The sequence below is a fragment of the Poecilia reticulata genome, chromosome 12 (genome assembly GCF_904066995.2).
Source record: "Poecilia reticulata chromosome 12, P_reticulata-male-v2, whole genome shotgun sequence".
Taxonomy (NCBI): Eukaryota; Metazoa; Chordata; class Actinopteri; order Cyprinodontiformes; family Poeciliidae; genus Poecilia; species Poecilia reticulata.
The window spans coordinates 25,713,114-25,727,775 of record NC_088841.1 but is presented as its reverse complement, the minus strand read 5'-3'; the positions used below and the strand labels follow the sequence as shown (position 1 = coordinate 25,727,775).

Sequence of the window (14,662 nt, the reverse complement as noted above, 5' to 3'; positions counted from 1 at the left end):
AAGTCTGTATACTCTAGTTAATGATTAATCGAGTAATTAATTGATGATTATTTCTATAATCAATTAATCACGATTAATCCGATTGATCCGATTAATCGTTTCAGTAATGGTCCTTTACAGCTTCTCTCATTGATAATCAGTTTTTTAAAAACAAATTCTTCTAAATGTCCTTTTTAAATGACTTTATCTGTGAAATAATGCAGTTAAATTCCCAATATCAGATTATTGATTAGACTGATCCAGATGCATTCTGGGAGAAACTTTAAACTCTAAGAGGAAAAGAGTCAAAATGATTCATCCTGAGGATTTTAACACACATTCCTCTAAAATAATTAACCATTTCTGTAATAAATAAGGCCAACAGAACCGTCTTCCTGTTTGGGTCAGAACCGAGTCACTCAAAGAACCAGCTGTAAATATTTCACTTTTCTGTTGGAAACCACAAACTGGACGACTGCAGGGTGTGTCATCTGATCCGCTTATCTGTTGCCGTGGGAAACGGCAGCAGCCCATAATAATCTGCCCTCCGGTCTGAGAGGGAACCGAGACTCAGAAAAGTGCAGTTCTGGTTAAAACCGACCCGGTCCGGTCGGTCCGGTCCGCACAAATAAAAATTAAACAAATTCAGAAGAAAAATCATTACAGTCAAATTATGAAGGAATTTATTACCGTCTGAAAGGAGGAACATAATTATAGAGGAGGAGGAGAAGAAGAACCGGTCCAGAACCGGTTCTGGAATAGATTAAACTGAGACGGAAAAGCAAACCTTAAAATACTTAACAAAGTTAACGGAACAAAAACAATGATTTATCGTTTATTAACCAGGTTTCTGCTTTTATCTGATTTTTCCAGTGAATAAAATAAAACCACGAACATCCAACAGATTTTACAATGACGTCATTTCCTGTTTGTGCTTTAAATATAAAGGTAAATATTATAGTTTACATTTATGATCATTTATGAATAACTTTTTCACAAAAATACGATAATTTTCTTAATTTCAATATTTAAAAAAATTGAATTACTGAGATTTAAAATAAAATTTGGAATAAAGTGATCGAATTTTAAGAATGAAGTCAGAAATACAATTCAATACAAGTCTTAATATTGACTTTATTATTGTATTTTTATCATTTTATTCTAGTAATAATTCTACTATTCCTGAATTATTTCAACTGAATTCTCATACAAGTTTATTCTCGTAATATTATTTGTTTATTTTTTATTTTCTTAGCGTAGTCCAAATAGTTTTCTTGTGCTTGGGCGCCCCCTGGTGGTGTGGAGGCCCTAAGCAGCTGCTTAACTATCATGTTCTTTGGGCCGGCTCTGATTTTAGGGTTTATAAATGAATAAAAAATTAATGGAAGTCGATGCAAAATCCTGGTGAAGTCAGGAAGACGTGTGTGTGTGTGTGTGTGTGTGTGTGTGTGTGTGTGTGTGTGAGGGAGTGTTTGTGCTTCATGCAGCCATGAGGTGATGCTGCTGTGGAGGAATGTGGTGATTCAGCCAAAGAGGCATGCAGGAGGAGCGGCTGAAGGAGAAGAAGAGGAGGATGAGGAGCGATGCAGGAGGGAGGGAAGGAAACGAAAGGAAAACAGGGATAAAACAGGGAGCCTGTGTTTATGCATCCGTCTATCTGTCCTGTCCAGATTAACACCCAGCCTCTTGGGGCTCTGATGGCCCACTTCCTGTTTCAGCCGGCCAATCAGAGGCCGGCGCTCCTGGACTGAGCGGTATCTGATAACAGCAGGGGTCCGGGGGGAACAGCAGGGGAACGGCCGTTTGGGGTTATCCAGCTTCAAACCTGGACATCAGGAAGCAGCGCCCCGCGGAGGCGGAGGCGGGCACTGCGCTCAGAGGAGGAGCTCCATATTAGGCTGCAACAAGCCGAACTGAAGCGTTCAGTATTTATAGACTGTTTGTGGGTTCAGAGTGACCAGGCGGCGCCGGGTTGCCAAGGGTTTCCTTCCAGACCCAATCAGTCGATTCCTGAAGTTTCTGAAGGGATTACAGAGTTTTTCAGAGAACAGAGACGAAGAACATTGAGGCCTAAAAATGATCAGTGGGAGTTTTGTCTTCACGTTAGCCTAGCATCATGCTGTAAAGGTTTTACCCCAACAGATTATTGGAGGAGAGAAGCTACACAAACAGATGAAGTGGCCACAGTAGTTTTAATTTTGTCATGGCGTTACTTTAGTGCCAAAAGTAAGACTATTCCACATCCAGGCCTGGACACGTCAACACGTCGCTAACAGACGCTGGATGCCAAGCATTTTGACTAGAGCTAGCGTATCTAGATCCACCACTAGCTTAGCCATGCTAATGGACAGCAGAGCAAGCAAGCAAACCAGTGGGGGACCAACCTTAGCATGTTTGGATGCTAAGCTATCTAAGGCTAACGATAGCCCAACCAAAATGAATGCTAGGATATTCAAGCCTAATGCTAGCTACCCTGTGCTATTAGCCTTAGAAATCAGCCTTAGAAAGGCTAGCAATAGCTAAGTTTGTTGTGCTTGGGGGCCCCCAAGCACAACAAGCTAGCTAGCTAGCCTTTCTAAGGCTGATCCTGGTGAAGTCAGGAAGACTTCACCAGGCAATAGTCTTTCTAGGCTAGCAATAGAAAGGCTACTGCTAGCCTTTCTAAGGCTATTGCCAGCCTAGAAAGACTAGGCTAGCCTTAGAAAGGCTATTGCTAGCCTTTTTAAGGCTGAAAGTAGCATATTCAAGGCTAACGCTAGCCTCTCTGTGCTAATGGATGGCAGAGAAAAAAGGGAATCTAGTGGATTTAACTAGAGACTTAAATCCAACAAAGATACTTTGGGTTTGACCTTAAACTCTCACTTATGGCTGAATCACGATTCATCTGGTCTGTGTGGGGCAAACAGTTTGTAGCTTTGGGGTAAACTCACCGATTCACAGGGCCAGGCTGGTTTTGTTTAGTTACAATCATCCTTTAAAAAAACAGCTTCAGGTTCTCTCTGACATATCGAACATATTTAAGAGCCACAAAAAGGTAAAACCAGAATAAATCTGTGGTTTTAGCTGCAGTTTGTCCCTGCAGTCCTGAAAGTGATTCCTACAGGAAACGATCCGTTTTCCTGTTCGACGTTTCAGGTGCAAACAGACAGCAGGACGTTAAATATCACAGGAAAAGGAAGAGCTGGCAGGAAAACCCCACAACGAAAGTGAAGACCCACTTCCTGTTTGAACCTTCTGGGTCTCTGACAGAGAAGGACACTATCAACACTGGGAGTCAAAGAATCCCAGTAAGGAAATCCCAGTCGGGAACCATCATGTTTCATTCCTGTCTATGCTGGGAAAATAACCATCCAACGCCTCAACATGGCAGCGCCTGCTGGTTCAGAGTCCTACCGGTTCCTGATGCGTAGTTGGACCGCTGAACATCGCCGGCTGTGATTGGACGATGGGGTTTCCTGTGACGGCGGCGGTGATGGGGATTGGAAACAGAGGTCAGGAGGAGGTGAGGGAAGACGAAGAGCGGCCCCGGAGTTCGGTGACGTGAACTCCTCGATGTATCCGGGATCGAACTCCCTGCAGAGGAAAAACCAGAAACGGGAACTTTACTCAGGACGATGAGAACGTGGCGTTACGCTGCGGGTTCAATCCCACAGATTAACTGCATCTGTGGACCAGATTAGCAAGGAAGCTCTTTAGCCTTAGAGCGAATTCACACCAGGCCTGTTTAGTCTGATTTAATCCAACTCCGGTCCAGTTCACCTACAAACTGGTCTCAGTTCAGTTTAAGTGAACCCTGGTTCAGTTCGGATGCATATCTGAACGCCAATTGGACCGGAAACCACTCCAAAAGCAGGAAGTGGACTACAGAGCAGGGCATTCTGGGTAAATACAACCAGAATGCCCTGCATTCTGTTAGCGTAGCGCTAGTAGGAGAAATGGCTTGAGAAATCCTCCTGCCCCTAAAATCTGACGCCTTCATTTTTGTATATATTTGGTGATGGAGGAAGTTGCTCTCAGTGCAGCGCCCCCACAGGCCAGGAGGGGAACAGGCTGCCCAAATCATATTCTGACTCAGTGCAGTGAGAACATGAACCACAGCAGCTGAAAATGTAATAAAATTGTTCCCAAAACAAGAGGAAGAAAAGTTTTACTCTCATTCTTAGTCGGTATTTTTAGTTCCCAGCTCCCATCCAACTTCTACTGACGTTTTGAGATATGAAAACATGATCATTTACTCAGACGTTATACTTTTATATAAAGTCCTTCATGTTTTAGCCAAAAGATTATATTTACAATCAGACATAACGACAGCAGCAGGTAGCAGGACAGACTGTAAAACACCATTTAGGATCATTTTCTGTTCGGTCACCAAATCTATGAAACAGACCAAACTAGAAACTATGACATCACTGAACTGTTTCAGGAAATGGTTTCAGCAGTGGGATCAACATTTTACTCTTTTCTTGAATAAATTTTAATGCAACACTTTGTTTACTTACAGATGTGATTTATTTTTATTCTCAGTGGTTAATGTAAGCTGCATCACTTTTAGCTACACATTGAAATCTATCATAGATCATGAGTTATATGTTAATTTAAATAGTTTTAATTAACCTGGCTGTATTAGGTATATTTATGCGATTTATCCATGTTGGTTAATATACATTCTCTCCTTTATAAAATAAATAAAAAAACTTTTGAAATTCCCCAACAGATAAAAAATTGCTTTTTGCTGTTAAAACCAAAACATTATGACCCAACATGATTTAAAGTTACTGAAAGTTTGAAACTGAGTATATTTTTAAACCCAGAAGCTGAATAACTGGATTCCTGAGATGTTTTTTTCTTTTCTGTCCCGACTCCATGCAGGTCAGACAGTTTAAAGTTTAAATGCTCTGATTTCTGTCCTCCAGTGAATTTGGCTAATCTACAACCACATTAACCACCAGAGTGAACGGCCGTTTCGTTCTGGTTCAGCAGGTTCAACGCTGTTCTTCACGACAACCTGTGGAGGTCAAAGGTCAGCTGTGGTGTTGACGGCAGGGAAAAGAGGTCAGGGTTCAATGTTCAGAATGACCTGGAAGCCGATTTAACTCTTTGCTCCTTTTGTGACTCAAACAAAGGAAACGACTCAGTTTTACCAAGTTGGTGAGAAACTCAACAGGGTTTTAATAAACTGTTTTCTCTCTACGATTGTTGAAGCAAAACATATCCGACTCAAATCTTTTCACCTCCAAAAACAACAACAAAAAAATCGGATTTTATACGTGGAAATAAATCGGATTCATGTTTGATAGTTTTCTGCAGCCACATCACATTTTATCCAACTTCCACATCGTTACACTGCATCCAAACAAGCTTCTCTAAAAGAGATGCCAGTGGTTAGCAAACATCTGCTAATCCGCTAATACGTTAGCTTAGCTTAGCGCTTTTGCTCATTTTAAACACTTACAGCTTTCCCTGAATTCATTTTCCAGATAAACTCTAAAACTCTAATCTTCAAGTTGCAGTCGATGCGCCACAAAACCTTCTTTTTGCTCAACGTTAAAAATGTATCCATTGACGACGGCGGCCATTTTTGCTGCCGTAAACGGAGCGCTGCTGTGTGAAAATAACCGTCTTTAACTCATAGATACTGTTTCTGGTCTAACCGCTGGCTTATTGTTGCTTAATATTCTCTGCTGTGCAGCTTTGAATTCTTCAGAAAAAAAGGATTCTAGGTAAACTGCTGTTCATGGTTTATTTTACAAAAAAAGACAAAAATACGTCGTATTTGTCCTTATTTACGTTGGTAGTTTATCTGGACTGGATCATATTAGTGTGTAACAACGCAACTTCAAAATAAAAGCACAGTAGAAATGCCTTTAGAGACGTAATCATGATTGAAAATTGAAACAAATCAGAGTATCATCAGCGTAGAAATAATTTATTAGCTTACATTAATAATTTGGCTAAAGTGTAAGACATATATTAGTATTTACGTGTTGTATAAAAGTGAACAAACACACAACAGATTCCACATTGTCATTAGTAATTTAATTATGCGATCCAAGGAAAACTGAGTTTTAATAGTTTTGTGTTTATACAAGTTGGAGGAAAACAGACATCAGTAACGACCTTTGAGGAGCAACTATGACTCAACTGTGACATAATATGAGCATCATCAGCGTAGAGCGGGAAGCTGATAATTAAAAACATATTTTACAAGGAGTAACGTTTCAAAACATGGGCCTCTATGAATGTCAATAACAGCAGCATGCGCCGTCTGAAACAGGGTGACCTTTCATTTTACCACGGATTTATGTGCAGTGCAGCCAAATTACAGTCAGCAAAGACACATTTAATGATAACAGAGCAATGTGACGTAAATCAGTCTGCAGCTGATTCTAAACCAAAGATAAGAACATTAATATAAGATCAACAAAGGCAAGAACCAAGGAGGCTGTTATCATCACCAGAGTGAAAGTTCATGTCATTCAGTGAAACCAGTTAAAATCCTGACTGATCCAAACTGAGCTGGGAATAAACTGAATAAAAACCTGAGAGATGCTTTCAGACAAACCCCAGAAATCAACTTCCTGATGAAGTTTTAATTTTAAATTCACCAATAGAAACACCTGCATCATTAATGAAGTCAGAAAAGTTTCTCTTCTCCACCCAGAACAGTCACATGAACACACACTCCTTTCTAAAACACAACAATTAGCACCGAAAACACACACGCACACACACAATTGCATGGCTATCTTTGTGGGGACTTTCCACTGAATTCCATTCATTTCTACAGCCTAAACCTGACCTTTACCCTTTTCCTAACCCTAACCATCACATGCCTAACCCTAACCCCAACCAAAACTCAATTCACACCTTAGTCCTAACTCTGACCCCTGACCAGGCTTCGGTCCCCACAAGGAGCAATTGGTCCCCTCAACGTAGTGTCAGGAACATCGTCCCCACAAGGTATTACAAACAAACGCACACATACACACACACACACACACACACACACCCACGCTTATGTTGTTCACAGAGGACATTCCACCGCTGCAGCGCTCAGCCGGCGGACATCCCAGTCCCAACACAGCAGCACACAGACAGGTGCTCAGATAAAAGGCCGTTCCAGTGAAACCAGTCGAGCTGGTCGCAGGAATGTTCGGCAGCCACAAACACCTTGAAATCAGCAGAACAGGAGGGCCGAGTGTCGCATTAAACTTTCCGTCTCATTGCACACAAACACGCTGCTCCCTTTAAAGCCTTTCACTCCAGTTCAACGGCTAAAACCAGCCGGCTATAAAAGTCTACACATCCTGTTAAAATGTCAGGATTTCAAGGCTACAATGAGAGTTTCGTGTTTGAGTTAAAAACATTACAACAGGTTTAATGTTGAGGCTCCACAGAGGTAAAAGGTAGAAAAATAAGTAAAAAGTTGCCACAACCTGGTTGCATAAGTATTCACACCCTTAGATTGAGAATGTTTTCACACCTGATGGTCCGGTAAACTCGGTTCAGGACCAAAGTCAAAACATTTGCTACATTTTCAGCTGCTGTAGTTCTTTCTCTCTGCTCTGAGTCAAACCAGCCAAACCCTCTGAGCTGCTGTTTTCGGGCTTTGTCGCTTTAAATCCAAATAAGCTGCAACTGGCCACAGCACCCCAACTCAGTGTTTACACTCACACATGAAAATGGCTGAAAACAGATGCGCAATAATATAGACATACATCTTTGAAAAGCAGAAATGGAGCCTCATGCGCAGCCAACAAGAATGAGGCAAATTGTTTCTGGATAGTAAGTCAACAAAAACAGCCTCTTGTCTTTTCCAGCAGCCATTGTACAGCAAATTTATTGTGAAAACCAGCTGACTGAATGTGCTGGAGCTCAGCTGGGGTTGCTAGGTAACGGGGTGGAATTCTGCCGGGGTTGCTAGGTAACGGGGTGGAATTCTGCCGGGGTTGCTAGGTAACGAGATGGAATTCTGCCAGGGTTGCTAGGTAACAGCACATATGACTCAACGATCAGGAGGTTTTAGAAACAGCTCATTTTCAGACACTAAAAAACATGAATTTATAGCCAAAAACCAGGTGGTTTTTTAAAGTGTTTTGATTGATTTTAGAAGCAGCAAAAAAAGGCAAAAAGTTGCAAAGAAGGAATTTTGCATAATGTGTCCATAAAAAGATGGATTAAATGTTGGCTGTATTCTGCAAAAACAAGATGAAACCAGGTAAGAAATGTACTGATGACCCTAATTCCTCAGGAATGCCAAACCTACAGCGAAGCACGGTGGTGACAGCATGATGACTGGGGCTGAAGAAAGAACCAAGAATGGATTTACCAGCAGATCAACGTCAAAATGTCCCAGATGGATGTAAAGTCTCATTCTGCCAGAGCAGCATGGCTCCAGTGGACCTGATGGGTCCGATTTATTCCTCTGGTCCCATGAAGTCACCAAAACTGTGCTGAACACACACAGACGGAGGGGTTGCCCCGGCGATGGACGTGGCTTGTCCCCGCAGTGACTTCTCTCTCCTCTGTTTTGGGCAGAGAAACTCAAACATTCATTCAGCTCGATTACGTCAACCGGCAACAAAGGAGCACAAAGACGCAGAGTCACCAGAGGTGAATGGAAGGAGACAAAGAGACGGATATGAAAGAGCGAACGCTCAGCAGAACGAACCGAGAGACGAGAGGTCGTCTTCAACATCGCTTCATCGATAATCCTCCGGGGCTCTCAGGGCTCCGCTTTGAATTTCAGCTTCCACTTCACCAACCGATGGTTAAAACTAGCAGAAAGTAGGAGAACCTGTTCACCTTCAGGTCTCGGTGAGTGAAACGGACACGCGTTTCATTCACTCCAAATCACACAAACACCAAATGAAGCCAAACTACCGAGTCCAGAGAGACGCAGACCCACTGGACTAAATCCAAACCCGGCAGGTTCATGAGGAGGACACGGCAGAAGAAACCTTTTCTGTCTATAAACCACCAGACACAACGACCAACCGGCAGAAAAAACGTTTCCTGATCCACTTTAACACATGGAAACATGTTGAATTTCACTAACTGGGACTTTAACTGGAGTTTGTTCTGGTCCAGTGTCTCTCCATCCTGGTCCTCACCGACCCCTGAACTGCATGTTTTAGATGAGCCTCTATTCAGATCAGCTGATTCAAATGACTGCATCAGCATCAGGTGCTGCAGACGCCTGATAATCACCCAGAGATGAAATCCAGGTGGCAGGAGGGAACCTGTGCTGTTCTGGTGCAGAGTCAGCAAATAAATGTATAAATCAGTTCATTTATGTTGTTGGAAAAGTCATTTCAGCTGCATCAGATTGATATCAGCCGATATTAAACTTCAGATATCGTATCAGAAATGAGTTTTCTCTCTTTTTTTATCATCCACACTTTTAGTAAAACTATGAAAAATGTTGCAGTTTTGCTGAAAAACTCAAAATCTGTTTTGATTGAGGCGCCACTGAGTTTTCAGAGAAACTAATGTAGGCGCATATATGTACATCTATGCTAGCCGACGATGACGTCTGGCGTATTTCACACTCTGTTGCTAATGTGCTACTCTGGCATTCCAGCTTTTTGCATATGGAACACCAAAAGGGCCAAAAAGGCAAGAAATTTCACGTTTCACAAATTGTTTACAATTTAAAGGGTTTGTAAACGAACCACAACTGCAATAAATGATTATTTCAGTAATCGATTATTCTGACAATTATTTGATTAATTGGATAAATTAATATTGGAACATTCTGCAGATTAAGCAGAATAAATTAAGCATTTTTATATAATATCAGAGAAACATTAAACAATTCGATTAGAATCACTTTTTAAATAGGAAAATAAAGATTTTATTGCCCAATTTTCCCTTAGTAAACCTGAACCAGGTGAAACTAAAACATGTTTATAGACTAAATGTTTTTATCTTTGATGCAACATGTATTTTTTTTTTTTTTACAGTTTTGGCTTAATTATTATATGTTTCATCAGCAAATGGCCTCCAGTTTATAATTTCTAAACTAATTAACTGAACCAATTCATCCTGATTAATCCGATCTAAGGTTCCAGGAAGTGGTAAAAATGGCTAAATTGTGAAATTTAAATTAAACAAAATCCCAAGAGAACATAAAATTAAACGCTGTAGCTCAATAACATGCAGTTAAATTTACAGATGTGCTTAATTTTGTGAATTTCAGAAAACATTTCTACATTTCTTCTCCAAAACTCAGCCGACTCTCACCCCTCTTGTACTTTTTTACTAACAAAACATAAGAATGTCTGTAAAAACTCAGACTTCAACATATTGAGAAAAACAAAACTTCCAGCCATATTTAGAATAATATCCATCAAGTTGACCTGAAACGGTTTATCAGCGATTAGCTGCAGTAAAAACTACAAACCAGCAGGTTTCTCATTTCTGGAGTCTCACGTTTCCCTTTTGTCTGTTGGCTTTGGGTAAAATGCGACTCTTCAGGTGTAACTTTACTCCAGGACAGATGAGAGACGCAGCTGAGGGTAAAACAGCTGCAAGGCGGATGAACGTCAGTCCAACATTCACTGTAAACAACTTCATGGAAACTGAACCTGGAAAATAAAACACAGTTTCACTGTGTGGCTCATTTCTGCTTTAATCTCATTTCACTTTTTTTTTTAATTAAATTATTGGAGTTCCTGCTTTAATTTTCTCTCTTTTCTTGAATTTACATATGTTTAGTTTAATTTATTGTTACATTTGTTCAGATTTCTAAAACTATAAACTGTTTATCAGTCTGCTAGCCGAAGGAGCTAACAGCGCTAATGCTAGCAGCTAGCTAACAAAACCCATTTAAAAGTGGTCAGAAATATTATAAACCTTTTCTTTTTAACTCTAAAAGAACAAATAAATGTATTTAATGGTGACTGAGTAAAATATGAATGTTTCAAAAATAATCTACCTTGAATTTACTGAAAAAAACAGTAAAATTAACACAATTTTATAAATAATTATGGGTTTTTCGTATCACAAACAACTTTTAAACAGATTGTTGTTGAAAATGAGAATCAATTCTCAATCAGTTTACCTAATTAAATAAATGTTTAATAAAGAAATTAAGATAAACTTTTAGTTTAATAGAATAACAACATGTTTAGTCTCTTTATTCTTTAATTTTCATCCCACTTTAATGTTTTACATACATTTTATTAATCGTGTTAATTAAAAGAGTTTTTAAATGCTTCTTTTAAACGTATGGGCAGTAAAAGGTGTCGAAGTTTTCACCCTCTGAACTCAGGAACTGGTTCATCTGGAGCCGCTCGGTTTTAATTTAGCCACAAAGGACGGATTATCAGCATAAACAGCCTGTTTAAAGTCTTTCCACAGCATCTCAGTTGGAGTCCAGTCCAGACTTTGACTGAGCCACTTCAGAACTTTCATTTATTTATTAGTTTTAACCCTTAGAGGCGCTGCAGGTTTGCTTTGGATCTTTGGTTTTTATTTTAAATGTATCAATAAACATTTTATTTTTGATGTTATTTTGTACAATTAAAAAAAACAAAAATAAAACAGAATAAAATAAAAATAAACTAAATGACTCAAAGAAAAGAATATTTGCCATAAAAAAGTTACAAAAAAATGTTTGATTTAAGTGGTCAAAGGTCAGAGGTTACATAAAATAAGATCAAGGGTGTTCAAAGTGGGGTGCAGGGGCCATTTGTGGTCCGTGGACTGATTTTATGCAGTCCAGTGACCACAGGGCAAAACTACAACTTTTAGATCAAAATCTACTTACAAAAAATTTATATTCAACAAAAAGTGATAGTTCCAGCTAATTAAAGTTTTTTACACCATTAATTACCAGTTAAGGAAAACATTTTCTCAATTTCAGTTTTTTATTTTGTTATTTTTATTCAACTATAGTAATCTTGAGCTGTGGCACTGATTTATCTCACATTTCTCTTCGAAGAAGAAGCACAGATTCCCAAATGAATTATTTTCGTGAATGAAAATGACATATTTTAGCTGCTTACAGGCCCAGAGCTCCAAACAATCCCCCTGCAGGCCTTTAGAGAATCGAGTCCAACAAGGCTGAATGACGATTAACCGCCTTAATGTCTCACAATATTTCAGAAAAGATGTTTACAAATGATCTGAAATCTGTGATGGTTTGATAGTTAAAGTCAGACAGAAAACCAGAGGAAATCAGACTTACGGCTCTGACAGGAAGCTCCCGGCGCAGCTTTCTGTGTTTGGATGTCAGAGTCTCTGCTGCATTTTGTCCTAATTAGGAAACGCACCAATCAGGAAAGGAACCAATCAGAGCGGACGGATGGACGGCAAACAGGTGAGGCAGCGTCTGCAAGGTGTGTTTGGAGACGACGTCACCACACACACCTTTTGTTTCTCTGACAGCGAGGATGGAGGAGATGAATGAACGTGCAAAGCTAACAATAAAAGCAGCTAACACCTGCTGAACTCACACACGCACACACACACACACACACCCCTTTATGATGGTGGCAGATAAACACACACACACACACACATCTTTATGACCCCTGAAGGAGGAAAGTTTACAGATAATCCCAATTCTCTGTTTTTTTAAACAATAATTTCATGAGCATTATCACAAGGCATGCTAATGCTAATGCTAACGCTAATGCTAACAGATTTTGGGGGTGAATCTGCCTCCAATCCTGGATGAACTTTAAATGACCTCAGGTCTCCACAGGTTGATCAACAGTCATTTTAGCAGTTTGCTAACTCATACCGCCGACGTCCAGATTAGCAAACCGCTAAAACAGTTTGATAGAAGCGTCTATGCTGATGATAATCAGCTAACTATGTTAGTTGGACCTTCCCTCATGAATCCTGTAGAAACAACAAGAGTGAATCTAAGTTTTCCTGTGGCTGTTAGCATAGCTAGCAAAAGTGGTTTAGCAAACCAGGATGCTTGTCTGAACACAGTTTGGTTCTCCAGAAGAAAAACACCAAAATAAAACTTTTAAAGATTCCAGAAAGATGATTTCGTTTTTGCTGAAATTTGATTTTCTTTTTTCGTGGTCGCTCATATCAATGATTTCTGTGTGAACGGTTTACGACCCCAGAGTGATCCGCATGCGCAGAAGGAAGCTGTAAACGTCAGACAGCAGCATAATGCATGTGGAGGTGATGAAGGATCAATAACAAAGGTTTTTATACGACACTTTATGCTGCAGAGCCTCAAACACCAAAGCATCCGTTACTCACTGCTCCAAAATCAGCTGATATCAACCAGTTTGTCCTAAATTATGTCCTATAGCAAGAATATTCTCTGTACAAACAAACATTTCTATGACTAGCAGCAGAAACTGGAGAGAAAACAAACAGCAAACGTCCAAAGAAAAAGCTGATCACAGCAGCAGATTAGCAAACAGCTCAGTGTGGAACCAGGAGGAAATGAGAACAAGACGAGACGCAGCCAGAAGAACCGATCAAATATTAAACAGCCCCGTTAGTTTAGGTCTGAATGCGGACGGCGAGTTTGGAATCACATCAGAACGCAACACGTCAGAGCCGATGCAAACAAACCGGTCCAAAGGTTAGCGTGGTTAGCGCGCCGCTGCAGCCTGCAGCGCAGCAATCACACAAAACGCAGCACAAACCTGCGACCAGCAGACATTTCTCTGTTCCCCATCAGATCCCAGCAGGACGCGGTCAGAACGCCGCCGCAGGAAGGTTTCACCCACCGCCACGCCCTCCACAGCTACCAGGTGTGCTGCTGCACCTGTCCTACTGTGTGTGTGTGTGTGTGTGTGTGTGTGTGTGTGGTCTAAAGTCTAAAGTCCTGCATGTCTTCCAGTCAGCAGCAGCAGCTCCATGTCACACCCCAAACCCAAATACACACCAAAGCCTCAACAGTGACAGATACATTTGGCCTATTCAAAGTATGTTTGTTACATTTTTAGCACAAAACCATTCTCAGGTAATGAGACTTCAGTCCGCTCAGTTCAGAGTGAGACGTTTTAGGGTCTCTGTCACTTTAAATCCAGTGGCCACGCCCCTCAAACAGATGCAAAATTACATATTCGAAAAGCACAAGTGGAGCCTCCTGCGCAGAATGCAGCACATGGTTTCTGGATTGTAAGTCAACAAGGCTGGGTGCAATAAATCAATTAATCTCATAACGAACTAAAATGAGCTCAAAAATGTCCATTTGCACGTTTTATTATTTTTCTCTTTCCTGGATGATAAAAGTTTCAGTTTGGCGTTTTGGTCTCAACTACAAAGATAATTTTGTTCAGACAAACTTCATAAATAATTAAACTTTTTGTTCCACTTCATTATTTTTAAACATTTATGTATCTTTGTTATTTAAAAAGTCTCTCAGTGTTAAATGTTCATGATAATTATTGATATTTGATGATCTGCTCTTACTTGAAAACGATCTCAAAAACACAATAATATCGTTTATCGCGATAAACCGATTTCTGTAAATCATTTCTAATATGATACTCGTCTCCTGTCCTCCTGCTGCTGGTTCTGTTCAACTCACTAAACCTGTTGTTGGATTCATGAATACACTGAAGCAGCAGGACAAACCGATTGTTGATAAACCACAAGAATTAACTCCTGCCTTCCTGTTCTCACTCCGTTCTCACTGAAATGTTCTCACCTGTTTGAAAAGCACGATGGAAAAACTCTGAGCGGAAACAAACGTAGA

The 14,662-nt window shown here is 40.3% G+C and overlaps 1 protein-coding gene across 4 annotated transcripts in view; it reads right to left on the bottom strand.

Annotated features, from left to right (window-relative positions):
- The window catches only part of LOC145554400 (protein Shroom3-like), a 46,143-nt gene that overhangs the window by 25,574 nt on the left and 5,907 nt on the right, over nucleotides 1-14,662 (bottom strand). For 2 of the 4 annotated variants that reach the window (XM_081614047.1, XM_081614048.1), the window contains one exon: nucleotides 3,373-3,552. In XM_081614047.1, the coding sequence (XP_081470173.1) occupies nucleotides 3,373-3,552 (180 nt within the window). Of the gene's footprint in view, nucleotides 1-3,372; nucleotides 3,553-8,308; nucleotides 8,543-13,604; nucleotides 13,713-14,662 lie in introns of those variants that run through there. The other 2 variants (XM_081614049.1, XM_081614051.1) reach the window with 2 other exon arrangements.